This window comes from Primulina eburnea, chromosome 8 (genome assembly GCF_022965805.1).
Source record: "Primulina eburnea isolate SZY01 chromosome 8, ASM2296580v1, whole genome shotgun sequence".
Taxonomy (NCBI): Eukaryota; Viridiplantae; Streptophyta; class Magnoliopsida; order Lamiales; family Gesneriaceae; genus Primulina; species Primulina eburnea.
Genome location: NC_133108.1, coordinates 1,980,718 through 2,002,947, shown reverse-complemented (window position 1 = coordinate 2,002,947; position 22,230 = coordinate 1,980,718). Strand labels below are relative to the sequence as shown.

At 34.8% G+C, this 22,230-nt stretch overlaps 3 protein-coding genes and 1 pseudogene across 4 annotated transcripts; 2 read left to right on the top strand and 2 right to left on the bottom strand.

Annotated features, from left to right (window-relative positions):
• Nucleotides 1-3,117: 3,117 nt before the first annotated feature.
• Nucleotides 3,118-3,642, bottom strand: LOC140837923 (uncharacterized). Its single transcript, XM_073204004.1, has one exon. The coding sequence runs from the start codon at nt 3,640-3,642 to the stop codon at nt 3,118-3,120; it is 525 nt and encodes a 174-aa protein (XP_073060105.1).
• A 2,477-nt stretch (nt 3,643-6,119) lies between these two features.
• On the bottom strand, nt 6,120-7,326 carry LOC140837922 (amino acid permease 3-like; annotated as a pseudogene).
• Nucleotides 7,244-11,715, top strand: LOC140838324 (uncharacterized). 2 transcript variants are annotated; one of them, XM_073204540.1, is made up of 10 exons: nt 7,247-7,766; nt 8,489-8,586; nt 8,669-8,714; nt 9,130-9,212; nt 9,655-9,719; nt 10,410-10,471; nt 10,667-10,726; nt 10,900-10,932; nt 11,340-11,405; nt 11,494-11,715. In XM_073204540.1, exons 1-10 carry the CDS (start codon nt 7,344-7,346, stop codon nt 11,536-11,538), a joined length of 981 nt encoding a protein of 326 aa, XP_073060641.1. In that variant the 5' UTR covers nt 7,247-7,343; the 3' UTR covers nt 11,539-11,715. The 2 variants fall into 2 exon arrangements, with proteins under 2 accessions (XP_073060642.1, XP_073060641.1); XM_073204541.1 differs by lacking the exons at nt 8,489-8,586; nt 8,669-8,714 and having other exon boundaries at nt 7,244-7,766.
• A 3,991-nt stretch (nt 11,716-15,706) lies between these two features.
• LOC140838323 (MACPF domain-containing protein At4g24290-like) lies at nt 15,707-21,772 on the top strand. Its single transcript, XM_073204539.1, has 8 exons — nt 15,707-15,795; nt 15,928-16,457; nt 16,811-17,049; nt 17,464-17,665; nt 18,216-18,284; nt 18,445-18,631; nt 18,914-19,080; nt 20,925-21,772. Exons 2-8 carry the CDS (start codon nt 16,167-16,169, stop codon nt 21,606-21,608), a joined length of 1,839 nt encoding a protein of 612 aa, XP_073060640.1. The 5' UTR covers nt 15,707-15,795; nt 15,928-16,166; the 3' UTR covers nt 21,609-21,772.
• Nucleotides 21,773-22,230: the final 458 nt, after the last annotated feature.

Below are 22,230 nucleotides of genomic sequence, written 5' to 3'. Positions count from 1 at the left end.
TTTTAACTAATCACAAATTTGTATTAAATTGTTTTGAGAAATAAAGTTTGATACCTTATTTTATATTTGATGAAAAATAATGAAAAGAAAAATAGATGATTATGTTAATTCCATTTTTATATTATTATTATTATTATTGAAAATATGATTCTTTATATAAGTTATTTAATAAAGTCCGAATGCAATAAAAGCAACTGGACTAGTAAACTTCATTTGAAAAAAGAGGATTTAAATGTCGAGTGTAATTCTTTGTTTAATTAATTAATTTCAGATGATGTAGGGTCATTCTTCATTAAAAAAAAATAACAAAAACAAAAAGAAACAATTTATTTCTATAATTATTGCTAGCTTGACTAGCTATTACGAAGGATGCAACGAGCCATTACCAACTTTGACCGGGTAAATTGAAAAATATAATCAATTTTCATTTCTTTATAGATTTACTAAACTTCTTGTAAAAAAAAAATTGTTGTGCATTAGTCGATATCTCTAGTTGTGTAAAGATATAAATAAAAGAGAGACGAGTTCGATCTCCTGTGGAAGTTTGAATGACTATAAATGAATCGGAAATGAAATTTTTGATTTCAATAAAATAATATAAAGAATAGTAACTAATTAACTTTTTATAATAAAAGCTTACAAATTATAGGGACAAAAAAAAAAAGAAAAAGGTGTTTTGTAATCTTCACAAGTTTGATTTGTTCTTGCCGTGTGGGGTTTCCATAAATCGTGTGTTGCTCATGGTCTCTGTCCACTGTACTGGGTCAAATTTCCGTGTAAGCGCGTTTCTGAAGTCGTAAGGATATCAATGCTCATCCTCCACTGCATGACAATCAACAGAGGACCACACTTTTTTAATAAGATTTATAATAAAAAATTATATTTTTTTTTATATTTTTGACATAAGTGATCCAAATCTCTTTGTGAGCCATTATTGGTCAATTTTATCAAGATTTTATCTTGATGATTGTTAGCATCCAGATTAATTACGGTAGTTGTTAATGTAGGAAATTTTCTAAATTTGAAGTGTCGTTATTATGAAAAGTACATCAATTTGTCGGATAGAAAAACCCAGAATGTTTAATTACCAAATTCAAAATAGGAACCATTGGTACCCATTCTTACACACGACCCAAAAATTTATTCATACAATTTGCAGCTTATAAATCGAGGAAATCAAGAATGGAAGCTTTCGATTCCATCTATGTTACAAGTGTTGGAGATTCAATAATATTAAATCTATAAATCATGTGATTAAATCCATATATCATAATACGCCAAAAATTCATGTCGAATTATCAGAAAATATAAATAACAGTAAACACGTACCAGAATCCATTGATTGATCTAGCGTCAGAGTTATGGATCTTCCAAGGCAACAGAGAATCGATCACCTTATTCTTGCCTTTGATGGGAGAAAGAGAGAGATCTAGAATACGTGTGCCGTATGTATTCTGTGTTGTATTCTCTGTGCCTTGGGGACCATAACTTTATATAACCTTAGCAGTCTTCAACCCATCATAGAAGACCTAATTGAGCTGGGCTTCTACACATAAGGTGGACCATACCAATTTATTTAATACTTTGAAAACTCATAATTAATTAGATCACTTTATTGGGTCCTTTATTAGATAGTTTGTCCATGTACAATTAATTAAATTATGTGAGCCCACAAAATAATTCCAACAATCTCTCACTTGGGTCACATAAGTTATCCGGATATTGTACATGCAAAAACTGGATTGAGCTCTTATTATCTAAACCAAAATATTCCTTAACAATCTGGTCTATCAATTATGTCAATATTGAACCAAAGCAGTCATCGTTACATTTAAAATCACTAGACCCATCAATGATCACAATATCAACATAATCAATAACATAGATCAAGTATGGATGTGTAGCATGGAAATACATAAATGTGATCCAAGAATAAAACATGTATTTCCAACTGGTCCTCCTAATAATTTAAAGAGTCCAATAACAGACTTTCAACCAAATGCTAAACTGCAATGAAAGTCATCACTTTATTTCAAAGTAATTCAAACCTTAGTCTATACAGAAACTTAAATCATGTCAAATGAGTCAATACTCAAACCGAATACAAACTCTCACTGTACAAGCATATCAACTATATGGACAACATCAATGTGTGTCACATGCCCAAAAAATCTTGGGTGGCCAACCCATGACAAACGCATCCGCAATTATAGAGTTTGCAATAACATGCTCAATTGACACATAACCATTCTGAATTATTTCCTTCCAACTGGAAACTTCATATCAATATATTTTGACTTTGACACGTTTCAGTTGTTCTTTAAGTATAATATAGCGGCTTTATTATCACAATTGATCCTCAATGGTTTCTTAGACCAATGATCATTACCGGTGATAAAATTCCGCAACTTTATTCGGATTCCAAATATCCAAATATTTTCAAATGTCAGATTTCCGATGTGTGAGCATAAAATCTTTAGTTCACTTTATGTGCCGCATAACCCGATTAATAATTCAATGTCGGGTTTCTTAAATATCTGCCCAACATTCAAATGATGTTCACAATATCTAAACAATGTTCTCTATAAATCCGAATGAGATTACACATGATAAAATTTATACCACCACATATGTACACATAAACATCAATATATATTTCTCAATATCGACTTTCCAATTTACTCACTCCCACTAAAGTCAACATACAAAATTAATTTGCATTTAATTTCAAAATTTCATGCATGCATAATGTCAATGTCATTTAAAATATTGATGTTCAATTTATCAATCTTGTCAATCAAAGAACTCATACCATACATACTTGAATTTCGAAAAACTGAAAATACCACATAGATAAAGGAAAAACTTGATTTGTCTAATCATGAAAAATCAAATTTCGTTTTTCAAATTCAAATACCAGAAAATAAAAATCCCAGTTCCTAAATAAAGCTTTAAAAAAAAAACCAACAGTTTTATTGTCATTTTCCATAAGATATATCTTTCAACATCAGTTGGCAACCGGCTCCTTAGGCAACCATTTCTTTGCACGCCAATTGGCATATTTGGGACAATCCTTCTTCACATGCTCATCAGTCCTTTTGCAAAAGAAACAAGTGATCACTTTATCTTGTTTCTGTTGCTCCATATGATGTGAAGTCCCAGAGTTTCCTTCCTTATTGCTCCATTTCCTTTTTTATTTATGCAATTACCTTGATAGTTAGATGTCAAGTGAGCACTTTCAATCACATCTTGTTTCAATCTCTCCTCCTCCTGAACGCACTGCGCAATAAGCTCATTCAAAATCCACTTTTCCTTCTGGGTATTATAACTTATTTTGAATTGATTAAATTGCGCAGGCGGAGAGATCAAGACTAAATGCACGACTATGTCTTCCGACAATTCCAACTTGAATGCTTTTAGTCGAGTCACAAGATTTGACATTTCTATTATGTACTTCCTTATGTTCCCTTTCTCTTTGTACCGCATTGAGACACGTTTATTCAGAATAGTACTTGTCTCGACCTTTTCGTTTGCAGCGAAACGATCTGCTATTTGAGTAAGGAACTTTTTAGCATCATTTTCTTCATGAATTGCACCCCTTATTGTATCTGGAATGGAATGTTTCATAATCATCATACTCATGCGATTTTATCGCTCCCACTTTTCCAAAGAACCCTTTTGATCAACAGTTCCTGAACTGGTCAAAAGTGCGGGGCGATCTTCCCTTAGCGCATAGTCCAAATCCATACAGTCGAGCACTATCATAACATGCTCTTTCCATTTCTTGAAGTTTGAGCCATTAAGTACTGGAATGTTGTTCAGATTGGCAGATTTAGAAGATGTTATAACAAGATAGAACAAAAAACTCACAATGAAATATAGTCCATGCATATATTTAAATTAAATAAATCACAAAATATAAGCATGCTTGTGGTGGGCCCATAAAAAAAAAGTATCTATCACAACATTGATATTTATTCTTTGAACAAAAATAACAATTTGTAAGTGGTACACTCAAACATCATGGTTATTAAATATTGATAATAAATCTGGCCAACAATATGCCTTTCTTTGGACCGACAATTGCATGCATGGATAAATCCAAAATTATCAGATATTTAGTACCACATATTGTGCTAAAATTTGGCCAGAAAATGACCTTCCTTTGGGCCGATCATTTTCCGCATAAATTTAACACAATTTAATAACATATAATGTGTCTACAATCTGGCAAGAAAATAATCTTCCTTTGGGCTGATTAATTTCTGCATAGTTTTGACACGTTTTAAGACCACATAATTATGTGCTTATAATCTGGCCAAAAATAACTTTTTTTTTGGGCCGATTATTATCTGCATAGATATAAACACAATTTTTTTTTGTCACTTTTATGTCTGCAATCTGGCCAAAAAATAGTCTTCTTTTGGGCCGACTAATTTTCGCATAGATATAAATGCACTTGAAAAAGTTATATTGAATCTAAAATCTGGCCAGAAAATAATCTTCCTTTGGGCCAATTAATTTTCGCATAAATCTAGATGCACTTTAAAATCATCTATTGTGTCTGAAATTTGGCCAAAAAATAGTCTTCCTTTGGGCCGACTATTTTTCGTATAAATTAAAACACAATTTATTTTGAACTTGAACAATATCTACATATCTCAAAAATCACTTTATTAACATGAAATTTAAATTTAACCAAGTTTGAGATACAGATATTAATTTAACTTTGATTGGGCCAAATAAAGCATGAAAACCAAATTTGCAAAAAATAAAATATTTGCATCTTATAATTATTCATCCACAAATATTTTATCGAAATAAACGAAGACGATAAAATAAGGAATGACTCCTTATTTTATTTCATGCAATTAAATTTAGCAGTAGTCTAATTTAATTTTACAAATCAGAATTGCGGAAGTCAAAATTGAATAAATGGTCAAAATTCTGGATTTCAAAATCTGGTTCAAAATTAAATAACCAAACAAGGCCTTAAATTCAACCCAAATCAACCCCCAAATTTGAAACCCTAGCCCTAACCCCAAAACCAGAGCCGCCACCTCCTCCGGCGATACCAGCCGGCGGCGACATTACCAAGGAGTCTAATAACAACGGCGACCACTAACATACCATCTCCAACCACCCAAGAGGTCTGAATTCGATCGAAATCTCCCAAAAAAAAAAGACGGAATACGCGAGGATAAAAGTTCCGAGATACAGGTAAAAATTCGATCATGTTACGGTGTTTTTAGATCAATAGACGGTATGGATACAAGCGCCTGAATGTTGCGAACAAAACGCCTCAGAATTAGCCGCCGGAAATCGGCCTTCGACGTCCGATTTTCCAGGAATCCGGCGGCCTATCCCAGAGTCTGAAAATTCGAATTTCCGATTTTCGTTTTTTTTTAAATTCGAAAATAAATATGAGTTTCGGATGAAAAATCCGAAAATTCTAGATCCAAAGAGTTTGAATTTATTAAGATCCAAATTCAGAAAATTTCAAGAAAAATCGATTTGAATCCTAAAAAATTTATAGACAAGAAAATCGTCTCAGATCTGAGAATAAAACATATTTTTCTGTTTTGATCCTTCAATAAACAAAGTTCTTATAATTCATCATGAACGTGGCTCTGACCACTTGTTGGAGATTCAATAATATTAAATCTATAAATCATGTGATTAAATCCATATATCACAACACGCTAGGAATTCATGTCGAATTATCAGAAAATATAAATAACAGTAAACACGTACCAGAATCCATTGATTGATCTAGCGTCAGAGTTATGGATCTTCCAAGGCAACAGAGAATCGACCACCTTATTCTTGCCTTTGATGGGAGAAGGAGAGAAATCTAGAATACGTGTGCCGTATGTATTCTATGTTTTATTCTCTGTGCCTTGGGGATCATAAACTTATATAACCTTAGCAGTCTTCAACCCATCATAGAAGACCTAATTGGGCTGTGCTTCTACACGTAAGGTGAACCATACCAATTTATTTAATACTTTGGAAACCCATAATTAATTAGATCACTTTATTGGGTCTTTTATTAGATAGCTTGTCAATGTACAATTAATTAAATTATGTGAGCCCACAAAATAATTCCAACAACAAGCTGCCAACCTATATTCGAATATCCGAAGAAGAAAATCAAAACACCAAAAAAATCCATCGTATTTTCTTGACACACAAGTACACCCACCAATCTGATACACAAAACATTAATTCAACCACATAATATATAGTACACTTAGTAGCTAGTTTTGAATGGCTTGTACACTTGAGATCAAGAATCACACCCGCAACAGAACCGGCGGCAGCCGCAACATAGATCACTAAACAAGCAAAACTCAGCATCTGTAAACAAATCCTTCGAGTACTCCACTTCGGTATCCTTTTTCTGCGCAATATACATCTCAACTGGGAAATAAACCGTTAAAGGCCAGAACCCGAAAGCCCGGAGAATCCCAACCACATCATGAAAAAGGGAAGCAGAATCGATATAACAGTGGTCATCACCACAAACATAGTCCTCCAAACTAACCGGAACAAGTTCAGGTTATAGGAACACTTCAGAAAGGGAACCGGGATACCGATTTCTTGAGTGAAGCATCCATTATCAGGCCATTTTTCGGACGCTTTTTTTCTCAAGAAACTCGAAAAGTGGCTGGCAGTAGACTTGGTAAGCACCGAGTAAGTGTATCACGATTGCTGCATTTGCTATGTCGAGAAGCCAATAGGGGTTGTAGAATCCGAATCCGGTCAGAAGATCTCCTGGTGCAAGGTCTCCAAATGCCGCATATCCCATACAACCACAGAGCATGTAGAATGCATTTGTTATTTGGAACGAATTATTGCCAAACAAATGTCCTTTTGGCAAGAAAAATCACAGAAAAGAACCTGAATTTCAATAAGAATGATTGAAAATGAGTACGCAAATTCAATGTCCCCTAAAGCTTGGAAGCTCCTCCAAATCTTTTGTCTCGGTCACAGTACTAACGCTTATTAACTACCCTTTATTTATCATTCCAGTTTCTGCCTATCAAAACATGTAAACATAAGCGTAAAAAAAAGAATGTTCAAATCATTAAAAGTTCTGCGCATCGTCCGAGTCGATTCGAATGAGAATCAACTAAATTTATTTGTGTTAAATATTTTTTGTTCAAAAAATATAAAAATTATATTAAATTTATTTTTTTATAAATGACTTTTTTGTTATATAATTATAGCGTAGAAGTATATTTAAAAAAAAATAGAGCGAAGGAAAAAATATCTACGAATTCTGCACTTCGTGTTGTCCATAACCTACGCTCCAGATACCATAACGCAGCAAACGGCGAATGGCATTCTCCATGACCAGATTTTCAACCTTTTCAGCAGAATTTTCGCATATCTCGCAAAAATTTTCAAGTATACCGCCTCCCATTACTTGCTCTCCTCAATTCAGGTACAACTATTGCTACAAAAGTCCAAGATTTTGGTACAAATTGAAGTTTTGTTATGCCGCCGCAAAGCAGGAACGAAGTGGTGGGTCTTCGACTACGAAGAAGAGAAAGAATCCTATTAGGAAAAATAGCATCGAGAGTTCGATTGAAGATGATTTTGTGATTGGGAATACTGGTGGTGATGGTAGGGTGGAGGTGCTAGAGTCACCGTCGCAGTCGGAGAACACAGCGCTTCTACTTCCGAAGCCGCCCGCGGGTTTTGTGTTGGATGAGCGAGGGAGAGTTTTGAAGGCTTCTAGTAAGCGTATTGCTACCATTGTGAGTTTTTCGCTACTTTTAAAAATATTTTGAATTCGAGTGGTGATAGTGTACAATTATTCCAACTTGTGTGGGTGTGCGGTATTTCTTTGTGTCAGCTCGATGTTATAAAGTTTCGTTCTTTATGCTAAACTTTCTGTAATTGTGGTGAGCCAATCACTTGTCCTTTCATTTGATTGCGATGGAATCCATATTTATTGAATTTTTAAGTTATTAAAGGAGAAGGACGAATGCATTGCGAGGTATCAAAGTTTTAGAAATATAAGCTTCAGTGTGTTTTGGGTGCAGCCAGAATTCATGCATTTTGCCAGTTGATTAGCTATTAGATTCGAGTTTCCAGAACTGAAGAGGATCATGAAACTTTTAGTCGCAGGAGTTATGCCTACTCTCTTATGAGCTTGGCTCATGGTAAAAAGTTGTCCATGGATGGATTCTTTTTTCCTGTTTTACACTCGGGGCGTAGTTGTATTAGGACAGATGGCGGTAAATTGTGAATGATATTAAAGTCAGTCAGTGACGAGTGTTTCTTTTGTAAGAAGACAAAAAATAAGAGAAAAAAGACGATGGGTCTTCTGTGTTTCGTTCTAGATTAAATTATGTGATATTATGTTTTGAAATAGCTTGCTCTCTTTATAGGCTCCATCTCTTTCGTCTCCATGTTCATAACATTTATTTGTCCCCTGTTTCTTCAATGTTTATGATATCTAAAAAGCCACCATCAGGTCGATTCTACCAATAACTCCCCCCTAGAGTGTGTTATAAGGAGGATATTTAGAAATTCACAGGGAGATGAATGTATGCTGCTCTGCCCAGTTGACACGTAAGTAAGATTGCAGCCCGTGATTAAGTTGCTTTCATTGTCTTCGCAAAAAGGATTGGCTACTTATTATTATTGTCTACAGACCTGTTCAGATTCTGAAGAGCGTCAATGTTGAAGGATGGTCTGCGGTACATCTGAAAATTATATCTTGCTTATATTCATTGTGTTTTTTACAATTTTACGAAAGTATCATTTCTCTATATTTTCTTGGGCATTCATGCTTTTACATTTTTTTTCCATTATGTGATTATAACATGAGAAACCTTCTCCTTTGTAAAAACTGCTTACACAATTCATGCATTAGAAATGTCTACTACGATGTGCTTGAGTTGGAAAATGCATTTTCATGTAAAACACTTTTGAATTATCACTTTGTGTTTTCTTGTTTCATAAATATCTTTGTTTGCATCCATTTGCGATTTCATGTTTGAATAGCTATTGCAGCTCATTGCAGGGAAAAAAACTCATTTCCTCTTTTTTGTAGCCTTCTTACTATTTTGGTGTATTGTTATGTAGAAATATTTTATTCTAACTATTTTTTAGGTGTCTGATGAAGAAGTAGAGGTCATTCTTCCTACGGCAGCTTATGCCCTTGCCAAAATACATATGCATTTGGTATACAGCGGGTATGATGAGGCATCAACTCAGTATTTAAAGTATAATTTCTGGAGTGACATATGCTTGGGATTTTGCCTGTTTTACGTTAAAAATGTCAATAAGAGTTTTGTGGGTTTTTAAAATGAAAAGGGCATTGCCCATGAATTTTGAAGTTAGTATAAGATATGGTGAATTTATATGGTCTGACCTTATGAAAGTTGAAATGGGTTGAAAAACGTGTTGAAAAACCATATGATTGCTTAATTCTTGCGTTTGAATTCATTTGAATCGTGAAATGTTATTTTGAGTGATTTTTTTTCTAAATAAAGACTTCCAATAATTTTCGAAGATAAAGCTCCACTCGACATCCCAGCAACCAATGCTTTGACATTTTCTCCTATATCAAAATCTTGACAGATTTTCCTTCTTATTTTGTCCTATATTGTGCAATTTCTTCCATTCTGCTTCCAGATTTTGCTATACGGCACGAGGCGGGTTTTGCTACACCGAAGAGGACATTTTTGAAGTTCATATGGGTGAATTTCTTTCTCTTTTCTCCTTCAAGCTTAATCCTTTTCAAAAGTATTAATTAATCACTCTCATTTTCCTTGTGAGCTAGACCTCTCAGTTTGATGCATTATCATTCACAAGTTTTGTATATGTTTGTTCTAAACTTGGTTAGAAACTAAATGGTCGCTATGTTGGTATGAGAAGGTTATAATTGTGGTCGTGTATCAATTATTTAACTTTTCAACCATACATATCCCCACTATATGAACATGTTTGAATATGTGAATCGGCTCTAGAACATATTTTAAATTGTAATTTATTGATATCCACCAAGAATCTAGCTCCTATGCTTATGAGTACCTTTGTGGACATAAAAGAATGTGATATATGTTTGGTATTATTGTCTGAATGAGACCTTTCAACTCTGGATATCATATATTTGAGGTTAGTTGGGTCATTAATTTTTCATTGTTACATGATTATCTTAAAATCTGAAAACATTTTATGTCGAAAAGAATAATGATGGCAAGAGGAATGTAATTAGGATGAGAAAGCGTTTCTGCAAATGAAGTTGAAAACGAGTGGAAATTGTCAGTTTCATTTCTGAAAATGTTGTCATTTTCTAGAAATGGAAACAAATAATTGCTTTCCTTTTTCCAAGCTTAGTTTTCATTTATGAATTTTAACTTGCTAATGAAAAGTTCACTTATATGCAGACAGTGGTGAAGATGTAGATGGTTTGGCGACTGAAGGCATTGAAATTGTGTGCTTCCATCTGGTATGATGTTAGTTGTGTGCTGCTGAGCGGATATACCAATAAGGGAGACTGATTTTATATTGCCTCGTCTAAGCTCTAAATATCAAAATAAAGACCTTTATGAATGAGACAATAAGTTGCACAATCCTACAAAATGCCCGTGCATAAAGACACTAATCAAAGCTTTTTCTGGTCCTAAAACTTTTCACCATACAGGATGGTTCCCACTATATGATCTATACGCCTTCTGACCCTCTTCTGTTTGTTGCTGTGAAGGTAACTAATTAGTGATCATATTTTGTTCAAGAAAGCTTTCATTCTTGCTCTTAGTGCAATGTTTTTTGGAGTAATATGTCGTTTTATCTGAAACTTGTTTCCTGCATAAATTTGATTCTTTATCATGAGGAACTGTGGTTTCCATCTTAAATCAAGTCCAATATTTTTTGCAGGATAAAAATGGGGTATTACAGATAGCTGATGATGTAAGCATTTTAAGCTAGCACTTTCTTTCTTTCTTTCTTTCTTTCTTTACTCTCAAGTTTTCGTCCCTTTTCGCTTTGGTATTTGAGGTATGCCACCATATTCAGACTATTTCTTAGAATGCTAAGTAGCAATACAAAATGCATCCTACAGAGTCGTGATTGAAGTACTCCAGATAGTTTGATTAAAAAGTTCCGTCTTTGAATTTTTATAATTTGAAATTCGAGGAGTCTGATATGACGATTTTGTATGTGAAGCCAAATCTTTTCTTCCTATTTGATGACATACTATCAATTGTTTCCAAGCTGTGCTGAAGAAAATGTTGTATGTGAAGCCAAAGCTTTTTCTTCCTATTTGATAACATACTATCAACTGTTTCCAAGCTTTGCTGAAGAAAATGCTGTAACAGGAACTTTTGGAGGATCCCGCCATAATCAGCTCCATAGACGAGGAGACGGAATTCAACGCCTTAGTGGTATGCATGCCATGTCTCCGTCACCGACCCTCTGAAGCTTAACAGCTTGTAAATTTACCTCATCTCAGGTCTATATTTGTATTTGTAGGAGGAAGAAGCTGCTCTTTTTGAATCCTTAGTAGGAAAAAGGTGATCCATTCTGTTTTGCTATCGATCGAAGGTAGGAAGCAGGTACAGATGTGGTTGTTCCATTAAATTAAATGGTGTAGCTTGTTCTTCACTAAACATTGTATATAAAAACTATATGACGTTGGCTAAATACATTGCATACCACACCCACCATTAATTTAAAAATCACTCATTTTTTCTAGCGATCCTCCTAGTGTGGTATGTGCATATATGTGATATTTTGTGTTAAATGAAAATCGAACACCTTTATAGTATTAGAAGGGTATTGTTCGTATTTTAAAAAATTCATTATTATATCAAAATTAGTTATTTTAAACATAATATAATATTTTAGTCATTAAGAGTCTGTAACACTAACATTTTTTGGACAAGTTTATCGTACAATGTTTATGCAAAAAAATTTATCTTACTAGCGTTTATATTATTAGCGCGTAATTTAGAGATATTATCCATGTCATGAAAAAAATAAGCAGCACAAATTGAAATTAAAATAATGATGAGAAGACAGAAAGAAATTTATAAATTAAATAAAAACATAGAATCCTACCAAAAAAAAACTTCTCCTTGCTTTCATTAATGTCTTGTTCATGAGAACTCGTCATCAGAAAGCTCGGCCAATGAAATTCCACTCACTTCTCCATCCTCTGATTTGTGTTTCTTCTGGTATTCAAACTTGTCCAACAAATCCCGTCATCTTTGTCTCGTTCCTCGTCGTATTCTTGATACTGAGAACAAGGAAATTCTTGGTATATCGATTCATCACATTCGAAATCATCTTGGTGGTCTATCGCTTCATAAAATTCATATTTCGTGTGATTGGAACTTGAGATCCTACTGTCCCATGCAAAGTCAGATTGACTTGATGCTGGTTTATTGTATTCTGATGAAAAATACCGGTCGAAATCTTCATGATCATACAAATTAGGAAACTGATACTGAGAATAAGGAAACTCCAATTCTCCATTGTCTTGCTGGTATGTCGCTTCATAAACCCCATATTTCTTGTGATTGGAACAGTGGATTCTACGATCCCATGCAACGTCACCTTGAGTTGATGTTGATTTATTGTATTCTGATGAAAGAAACATTTTGTTTAAAGGGATCAGATCGTCGCCGAAATTCGGGAAAAAATCCAGTTCCTCCAATACATCTTGGGGCACAAACAACTCGTGTTCCCTCCAATTCTCGTGTGCCAAGGCCGACGAGTTACAAGATCCATGACTGTCTCGAGCAACAGTCATGCTTCCGAGTCCGTACAAAAAAACGAAACACGATATTGCGAAAAATTTCTGCATCGATCGAGGAAAGCAAGTTCTATAACATGCGACGTGTCCCTTCCCCACGACTGATACGAGGTTAGCAGAACACGTGAGAATAATTGATTAAGGGGAAAGAAAAAGTATCAGATTTTGATTCCACTCGTGCATACACACATATATATATATGGTTGATACTATCTATTAGATAAATGATTTGTATATCTTTCGTCATATCTAATAGATCTAATTTCGTCATATCTAATAGATAAGTGTGAACACGATAGATGAACAACATATCAAAAATATATATATATATATATATATATATATATATATATATATATATATATATATATATATATATTAAAATTTATGAAAAAAATATTTTAATAGATTAGGAGGAAGCGTGAATTGTATAAATTTTATTTTAGTAATTGTTTATTATTTTTTTGCGACGTTAATAGTCCATATAAATGATTCATTTGGTGGAAAGAAATTCGAGTTTATTTAAATTAATATGGTATCGAATCAGGTATTATAAACAAGAAAATAAATTGTAATATTCGTTTTGATCTTATCGTATAAACCTTGGTTCGTAAATCTAATGAGTGAATTATGTATATTAAAAGTTATAAGAAAATAAAAAATAAGGATAAACAATCGATTCGAGTTGGGTTCGGTTGAGATCATATCCATTTTCTATGATTATGTACGCCTAGATAGTTCTATTTACAATATTCTACAATTTTTTCAATCTACAATAGAATTCTAACGAAGGTACGTAGAATTCTAAAGAAGGAATCATCTGGAAAATAAATATGTATCGTTAAATTGAGTAGATCTGAACCATATGTTGTTGATTTTCACTAGTATAATTAGAGAAGAGCCCTCGTTTAGCAAATTTTGTGAGCAATCTATGTATACTATGTTGTCTATTTGAAGTTCTTTCAAACCTTGTTGAGTATACTTAGTCACTTACACACACAACCACTACTAATTGCTTTGCGGACGAATGTCTCATGTTTCACTTCAAACGTAGTTATGTCCTAGAGACTAAGATGATGTTTGATGGGGTTTATAAGTTCTCTTAACCGGCTTATCGGTTCTTGAATAGGTCTCTTGTGAAACGATCTTACGAATCTTTATCTGTTAGACGGATCAACCCTACCGATATTCACAATAAAAAGTAATAATTTTAGCATAAAAAATAATATTTTTTCATGAATGACTCAAATAAGATATCCGTCTCACAAAATACGACTCGTAAGACCGTCTCACACAAGTTTTTGTCTAAGTTCTTTTAGAACTTATAAAGTCCGAAATTTTGTTTGATAACTTTTAAAAAAAAAAATAACTTATAAACTGTCAAAATAAATAATTTGTTTTTAAAAAGTTGGGTACTCCACATTTAAAAAAAATCTAATTTGAATGTATTTTAAAACAAAATTATCTTTATATATTTTATAGAATTTCAAACACAATCGTCTACATAATATATAAATTGATTAACATCCAATGATAATTGTTAATATTAAGTTTATTATTATTATTATTATTATTGTTTTTCAACAAAAATAATTATTAATTAACATAAATAAGTGATTATTAAAATTATTAAATTATAAATGTTTCTGATTTTTTTGAGCGAGTATTTGGTTTATATCCATGCTTTCACGTAGTTCCATTCTACCGAAAAATTTACTCTTTCATATATAAAATGATTTGATAATGCTTTTTACTAAAACAACCGGTTTATCAAAAGACGTGCGCATGTTACAAATAGAAGAGATCGTGTAAAGACAAATAGCTGAAACGAGAAAGCAAAGAACTCAAAATACCGAACTGTAGCAGTTCCACCATGACTATTAATACTCATGTTTCCTAATGCTACATAAGAATAACACTTGTAGCTACAGTAGAAAGATGTTCTTTAACTGAAGATAAATTTTATTGATTAAACAAAAATTAACAATAAATATCAAGAATGGGATAAATAGATATTATTGTATCATCATTTACATAGTTCACTATGTAAACAAACTCGGGATGTTGTTATTAGGCTCAAATTGTATTCATGCTCTAGCTTTTCCTGTAGAACAAAACTCATTTAGAATAGGATCTATATGATAACTAGGCAAATAGCGCTCGTACATGCAACTAAGATCAAAACACCAAAAAAGGCTAAAAAAAACCAGTTCACCTGCACGATTTCCATGTGAAGAAGACCCAAAAACCCACATCTAAAACCAAATCCCATAGCACTTGAGGACTCTGCCTCAAACCGTATGTACACCATTACTGGGAAATATATGAATGATAAATATTAATCACAAAAACTCATATGCGACTATTTTATGATAAAGATCTCTAACTTAATTCGATTCATAAAAAAAATTATTTTTTACACTAAAATATTATATTCTTGTAAATATAGACTAACTCAATCCGTGTTTAAGATATAAATATATAAGATCGTTTCACAATAGCCTTATTCAATATCATAAATATAACAATATAGGTCCAACAACATACTTGTGAAGTTAACAAAAATTTGTGTGAGACGGTCTCATAGGTCGTATTTTGCGAGACAGTCTCTTATTTAAGTCATTTATGAAAAAATATTACTTTTTATGCTAAGAGCATTACTTTTAGGCAAAAATTTGTGTGAGACGGTCTCACGGTCTCACATAAGACCCACTCTATTTTTTTTGAGAATATCAATACGATTATCATCTCATCTATCATCGTCATTTTGAATTTGAATATTGGTGGGTGCGATCCTGTTTAACCAGCCTAATCTATCGTCATCTTAAATTTTTTAATTTTCTTTGAAATTTTTATGCATAAGTATACTGTTTTTTTTAAAAAAAAAAAATTCCAGAAGGAAATTTACACTGTATGTTCGTTCACACTCCACCCGCTATTTGTTGGCCCGCCGGCCCGGTACGAAGACTCGGCGGCGGCATCTGCGTGTTGACTTCCCGCCACCGCTGGCCCTCTATGTGACGATGTCTGGTTTCATTATTAATAATTTACCTAACTCAGACTCGGAATTTTAAGTCCTGCATTTATATGTTAATAAATATTAATATCAATTTTACGCACTAATTTTCTGTGAAAAATTGATCCTCCAGGGGATCAACCTTTTCAACAATCAACTGTGCCTGCTCCTTGTTGACTAGTCCACATATTTCAACTCAAAAGCACAATTCGCCTCCATCATATTCCCAAACCTCTGTTCCGATTAAGTAATATTAGGCAAACCAACAACCCAGTTGATCTTTTCAACGATTCTTCCATCTGTTGTTATGGTGGAGTAATTTCCTGAAGAAATATAGCCGGTTGATAGATAAAGACTTTTTCTTGTTGAGTTATGGCGAACAGTAGTAGCAAGAAAGAGACTTTGTTGAGGCTGAGGGCGGCGGCAGAGGAGGCCGTGCAGTGCATTGGTTTGGGCTATGATTTGACGTTGGACCTGCGGTTTAAGTACTGTAAGAATCAACTTGGCACGAAAGAGGGCTCGAGGTTGATCGCTATGGACCATGATCGGGTCCGGGATATAGCGGTTCCCGGAGGTATTTTGGTCCAGAACGTTACCAAGTCCATCAACTGTGATAAAGGCGAGCGCATGCGGTTCAGCTCTGACATCCTTCCTTTCCAGCAGGTATCTTTAGAAGTTAGAACAATATGTTTATCCACAAGTTTTGTAAAACTACCAGTTGACTGCCAAAATGTATTGATTGGCCATTTTACCGCTGACCAGCTATACTCTTGGTCCTTCCTTGTAATATCTTTTAAATCGTTCGAGTTTTACTGCTTTACAGCAATTCTTAGCTATGAGAGCTGGAACTCGTTAAAGAAGGAAGTCTTTATAATTGTTTGATTATAAGAGCTGAAACCTGCATTCTTTTTTGCTACATTGATTCCTTGGACTAGATAATAACCCATCATAGTTATTTTGAGAAGTAGCTGAATTTCGTCTTTGAGTTTGTGATTAACATACTATCTCGACTCTAGATGTCAGAGCAGTTCAACCAGGAATTATCACTTTCTGGTAAAATCCCGACTGGCCACTTCAACGCAGCGTTTGAGTTCACAGGTTGTTGGCAAAAAGATGCTGCTTTCACAAAATCCCTTGCTTTTGATGGGGTCTTCATCACTCTCTACAGCATTGCATTGGAAAAGGCCCAAGTGACGCTTTGTGATCATGTCAAACAAGCTGTTCCATCATCATGGGATCCTGCTGCATTGACAAGGCGAGCATGAAACCTTATTTCTCATACATGTACATCACTGAAACATGTATACACGTATTTACTCTCACTCAAGATGTTTGAATCAAGGGACTGGCCCTTTAATTGTTCTGATATGCCTAGGACATGAATGGTGTTGCTTTTGAATGGGAAATGATAGTATGAAATATACACACAAAATTAGAACACGTCATAAGTAGTGAAGTTTTCTGATTTCATTTTCCATTCATTTAATTGCCATGATTTCTTGTGGCTGTCAACATTGCTAAGTTGCACGATCCTTCTATCCCCAATTGACTGCATACTGATATATCTTTATTTGAAGATTTTATTATGATTTACATGTGCTGGTTAATCATTTGCCTAAGGTACAATCTTTCTGTTAGAGAAATTAAGCTTTTGAAAATACCTTTTTAGGTTTATTGAAAAATATGGCACACATGTCATTGTTGGTGTGAAGATGGGGGGAAAGGATGTTATCTATGTAAAGCAACAGTATTCATCGCCTCTTCAACCCATTGAGATACAGAAACAATTGAAGGAGGTGGCAGACAAGAGGTTTGGTGATGCAAGTGGACAATCTGGCTTGTATCCTGAGAAATCTTATGGCGGTGAAATGGTTAGATTTAAAAATTTAGCCTTCTATCACCACATGTTTGTGACACAGTGTTTTTGTAATGTTATCAAGTCATAAGACCATCTTTTGGACTATTCCAGTAGATGGGAGTGCCTTGTCATAAAGTAGCGCATTATGTATGAAATTCATCGCTGAATTTTAAAAAGGTTTCCATGTTGCTCCTGCATATTAATAGCAAGGTTGTATTGAAGTTAAACATAAGTACATTATCATGCCAACTTTATGAGGATTATATGGGGGCAGGGTTTCAAAGGTGGTCTTAAATTACGCAAGACCTATAAAATAGACGAACTGTCCGATTAAATCAGCAATAATATGATGAAAGTCTGAATTTGTAGTTGATTTTATTCAATTTAGTGCATCAAGTTCTATAATCTTTTTTCTTGGAAATCAAAGAATTTATTACCGTTTGGAAGAAAAGCCTTTAGTGGTCGAAACATGTTACAAGATTTTGGTTTCTTATGTAGTAATTTAAGAAGCATACTCGTGTAAAAATTCCTATAGTTAAATACATCTGTTTAATTCATTTCAGAATGAGAGTAATGGAAGCAAATTTACGTTCTTGGATCCCGGTACACCAAGTTTTCGCTCCAATGAAAAGGTAATCCCTAGATAAGTTACATTGGTTTTGTTATAAGATCCATCAACTTAGACAAAATTCATTGCACAACTCATTCCTTATTGGAGACTTGCGCTGCTTGATTTTTATTGCCGTAGTTATTTCCTTGTTGGTAGGCATAATTTCATAATGAAAATTCCAGGAAATTACTGTCTTCTGGAGGAGGCGAGGCGGAAGCAGCAGCAGGAATATTCCTCACAACATGTGGTGTCAAACTGTTCAGCTTGAGCCTGAAGTGATATCAATGTCTTTTATTCCGATTTCATCACTTTTGAGTGGAATTGACGGGAGTGGATTCTTGGGTCACGCCATCAATCTATATTTGCGTTGTAAGCAATAAGTATCATTATACTTGATAAATTTCTGGCATCTTTTAAAATTTCACACGCTTACTGAAAATGTCAAGACCTAATGCTGCAAACTTGAGAAGATATAATGCCTGTTCCGAGCTTTCGGAAAATCATGTTATCAGAAACCTTGCAGTTCAAATTTTCAGCTTATATCTTAATGACATTACATGTTTTTAACAATGAATGTCAACAGCTTAAAAATGGTCAAAAATTCGCCTAATACCATAGTGTATAGGCATTAAACTGCTGCTTCTCTTGCAGATAAACCACCAATAGAAGAGCTTTATCAATTTTTGGAATTTCAACTCCCAAAGCAGTGGGCACCTGTATTTGGCGACCTTGCTCTTGGTCCTGATAGGAAACAGCAAGGTGGAGCATCTTTGCAGTTCAGTTTGATGGGTCCGAAGCTTTATGTCGATACTAACGAGGTAACTTCTCCTGAATTTTAACCTTTTTTAAGTTTCAATTTAACCTCATGGTGATGGTAGTGCATGTGCTTTTGATGGATGAAAAAGAGTGTCCTTTTTCCTACATTTAAGGTGTGAATTATCTCAAGTATAAAAATCCGCTTTTAATTTTGAGGTTATCCCCCTTGTCAGCCATTAGTAATAGCATTTTTTTACAAGTTTCTTCCCCTTCTTTGTCCCTCACACTCGATTACTGTCCTGATGATTGAATGACACTATTTTAATGAGGAAAACTTTCAACTTCAAATGGCCTACAGAGAGCAAATTTTCTGGTTTGAAACTGGTTGTAGTACCTAGCAATGGTTGCAGGGCCGGAATAATCAAGCTCTATTTGATCTTGCCAAAACGAAACTGAATCAGTTGTGGACTGATGTGGAATATCCACATTCTTTGATCCTTTAAAGGCGACCTGACTAGCCTTCACCTAAAGTTTGGCTCCTGTTTTGTTCAAGAATTGGATCACCAGGAAGTTGAACAGCATGGATGAAATGTGCTCTATTTAGACCTCTGACTTTTTTATTATATAGTCCTTCGCTCTTGCTACACACCTTTTTCTTGATAAACAAATTATGGCAAATAAAGGAGCTATATCAATCAGAGAGGTAATTGCTAAGTGGAATTCTAACAAGGAATCGTTTATTTCCAGGATCGTATAGTTCCATGGTCAAACTAAGTGGGGGGGGGGGGGGGTTTGATTGACTAGTGCCTATGACGCCTAATAAACCTAGTCCGGTCTGCGTACTAGTATATGTTCTGGTGCTGATTTTCATAACCATCAGTTTGACCTGCTTACGATTGGTGCAAGGAAGATTCTAATAAATACAGTGCTTCACTTCCTATTTTTGTCACTTTTAAATTACTGGGTGAGGTGTTTGTTGAAAATAAATCAAATAGAAAGAAATATGACAAACATATATAGCTAACTTCTTGTGGAGGACCAAGGAGCCTTTAAACATGGCCATCCCATGTGTCTCCATGAATTAATTTGTGAATTGTAGAACATCCAGAAGAGTTTAACAAAAAGATGCGAGTCATAACTAAATAAAAGCAAATTGGAATTTTCATGTCATCATAAGAAAAATAGATAATGTGAAGAAATCCCGTTCATGGGCGATACCATTATGATAATTATGCTATCTTTATAAATTGAAGGCCAATCAGTTCTTCCTACAATCGTATTCTGATCCTTCACAATTGCTATCAATCGGAATTATTGACAAGTACTCATGTCATGTTTGGCCTCTCTATTCTGAAATAGTGTAAAAATATCACAACAGACAGATAATCTCATAGTTTGTCTTTAGATGTGGTCCAACATATTCTGCATTTCATCCGTCCAAAATAACTCATGAATTGCAGTTCCGATTGTTGATTAGATTTACATCTTCCGAGCCTTTCTGAAGTCTTTCAGCGACGGAATGTTTCAGCATAAAATTTAAGTAGGTTTTCGAGTTTCAGCATAGAATTTGAGTAGGTTTTCGAGCACTTGACAGCATAAAGTTCCCAACAGATGTACGGACATGAATCCCTATTCAGTATTGAGACTAGCTTTTAACATGCGAGTTGCCAATTTTGTAAGGCATCACTATGGTAGAGAAAACTTGCAGAAATGGGCCTTGAGCTCTTCCATTGCTAAACAGATGTTGGGCATACTTTGAGATGCATTTAATCTGATCATTTGTTGAATTAATTGCTTTAAGCTTTGATCATTTCACATTATTTATCATCATATATTTGTACTATTGCATGCACTGAGGTTGCTCATAATTGGGTCGCATCCATTGTGTGGCAAAATGACTTGACAGGTGGAAGTGGGAAACCGGCCGGTCACTGGCCTGCGACTATATTTGGAAGGAAAGAGAAGTAACTGCTTAGCTATCCATTTGCAGCACTTGTCCTCCTTGCCGAAAAGCTTTCAACTTCGTAATGAATCTGGCAGACACAGTAGTAACTCTGATGACCGTAGGTATTATGAGAAGGTCCAATGGAAGAGTTTTTCCCATATATGCACAGAACCTGTTGAGTCCGATGATGATCATTGTATAGTCACTGGCGCACAGTTTGAAGTTAAGGAATCTGGTATGAAAAATGTGCTCTTTTTACGCCTGCATTTTTCCAGGGTTACTAGTGCTACGGTTGTGAGGATAGCAGAGTGGGATGGTTCCCCAGCCTCGTCTCACAAGTCTGGAATAATTTCAACTATAATTAGTACTCGCTTTTCTACAAGTCAGAAACCTCCTCCGAATCCATCTGATGTTAATGTCAACTCTGCTTTATATCCTGAAGGCCCCCCAGTGCCTGCGCAAACTCCTAAACTTCTTAGATTTGTTGACACCACAGAAATGACTAGAGGGCCACAGAACGCTCCTGGGTACTGGGTGGTCTCGGGTGCTCGGCTCATGGTAGATAAGGGTAAAATATCACTTCATGTGAAGTACTCTTTATTGGCCGTCATTCCACCGGATGAAGAAATAATAACGCAGGGTTAAACTATCTGTGTGTATAATTGTGGTAATATATGGAGTACTTCTGTTTGTTTTTGAAAAAACTTAATGTATTGATTTTTATTGCTGCCAAAATATTATTGTTAATGTTACTAAACCAATTTACGAGATGACAAATTGCATTGCCACGAGGTAGTGGAATATTTTCAGCGAGTTGCGTGTTAAAGAAATGAATGCGATGAAAATGTTCGAAAGTGTTGGCTTCTCAAATGAGAAACAAACAAACATAACACTAGACTAAATTTTGATGGCAAGACTTTGGCGTGATAAAATGGAACCTGGTCACCTATTCACGCAATCGATAGGTGATACTCACGGGAAATCTAGGGTCCGATCCCAACGAGCGTCACTAGTTCAGACGTGGGCTTTAAGATGACCCTGAGCCTGAAATCAAGAAAAAGACCATTAAGAGGGGGCCAGGAGGGTGTCCTGGCGTAGCCCCTCCGACGCTCAAGTCAGTGACTGAGGATATATGGGGGAGCAGCTAAGGGTGCTGCTGAAAACAATATAATGAATCCCTCAACTGAACACTCAAACCTGTTATTTATAGGAGAATACCTGGGCCCTTGGTGGGCCTGTTTTCCATTTGGGCTAGGGCCCTTGGTGG

Coding starts and splice junctions, on each gene's coding strand:
- LOC140838323 (XM_073204539.1), top strand. CDS start 16,167: ATGGCGAACAGTAGTAGCAAGAAAGAGACTTTGTTGAGGCTGAGGGCG. Junction 18,285..18,444: donor GTTTTCGCTCCAATGAAAAG/GTAATCCCTAGA, acceptor TGAAAATTCCAG/GAAATTACTGTCTTCTGGAG. Junction 19,081..20,924: donor TTTATGTCGATACTAACGAG/GTAACTTCTCCT, acceptor ATGACTTGACAG/GTGGAAGTGGGAAACCGGCC.
- LOC140838324 (XM_073204540.1), top strand. CDS start 7,344: ATGGCATTCTCCATGACCAGATTTTCAACCTTTTCAGCAGAATTTTCG. Junction 9,213..9,654: donor ATGCATTTGGTATACAGCGG/GTATGATGAGGC, acceptor TTCTGCTTCCAG/ATTTTGCTATACGGCACGAG. Junction 10,472..10,666: donor AAATTGTGTGCTTCCATCTG/GTATGATGTTAG, acceptor TTCACCATACAG/GATGGTTCCCACTATATGAT.
- LOC140837923 (XM_073204004.1), bottom strand. CDS start 3,642: ATGAGTATGATGATTATGAAACATTCCATTCCAGATACAATAAGGGGT.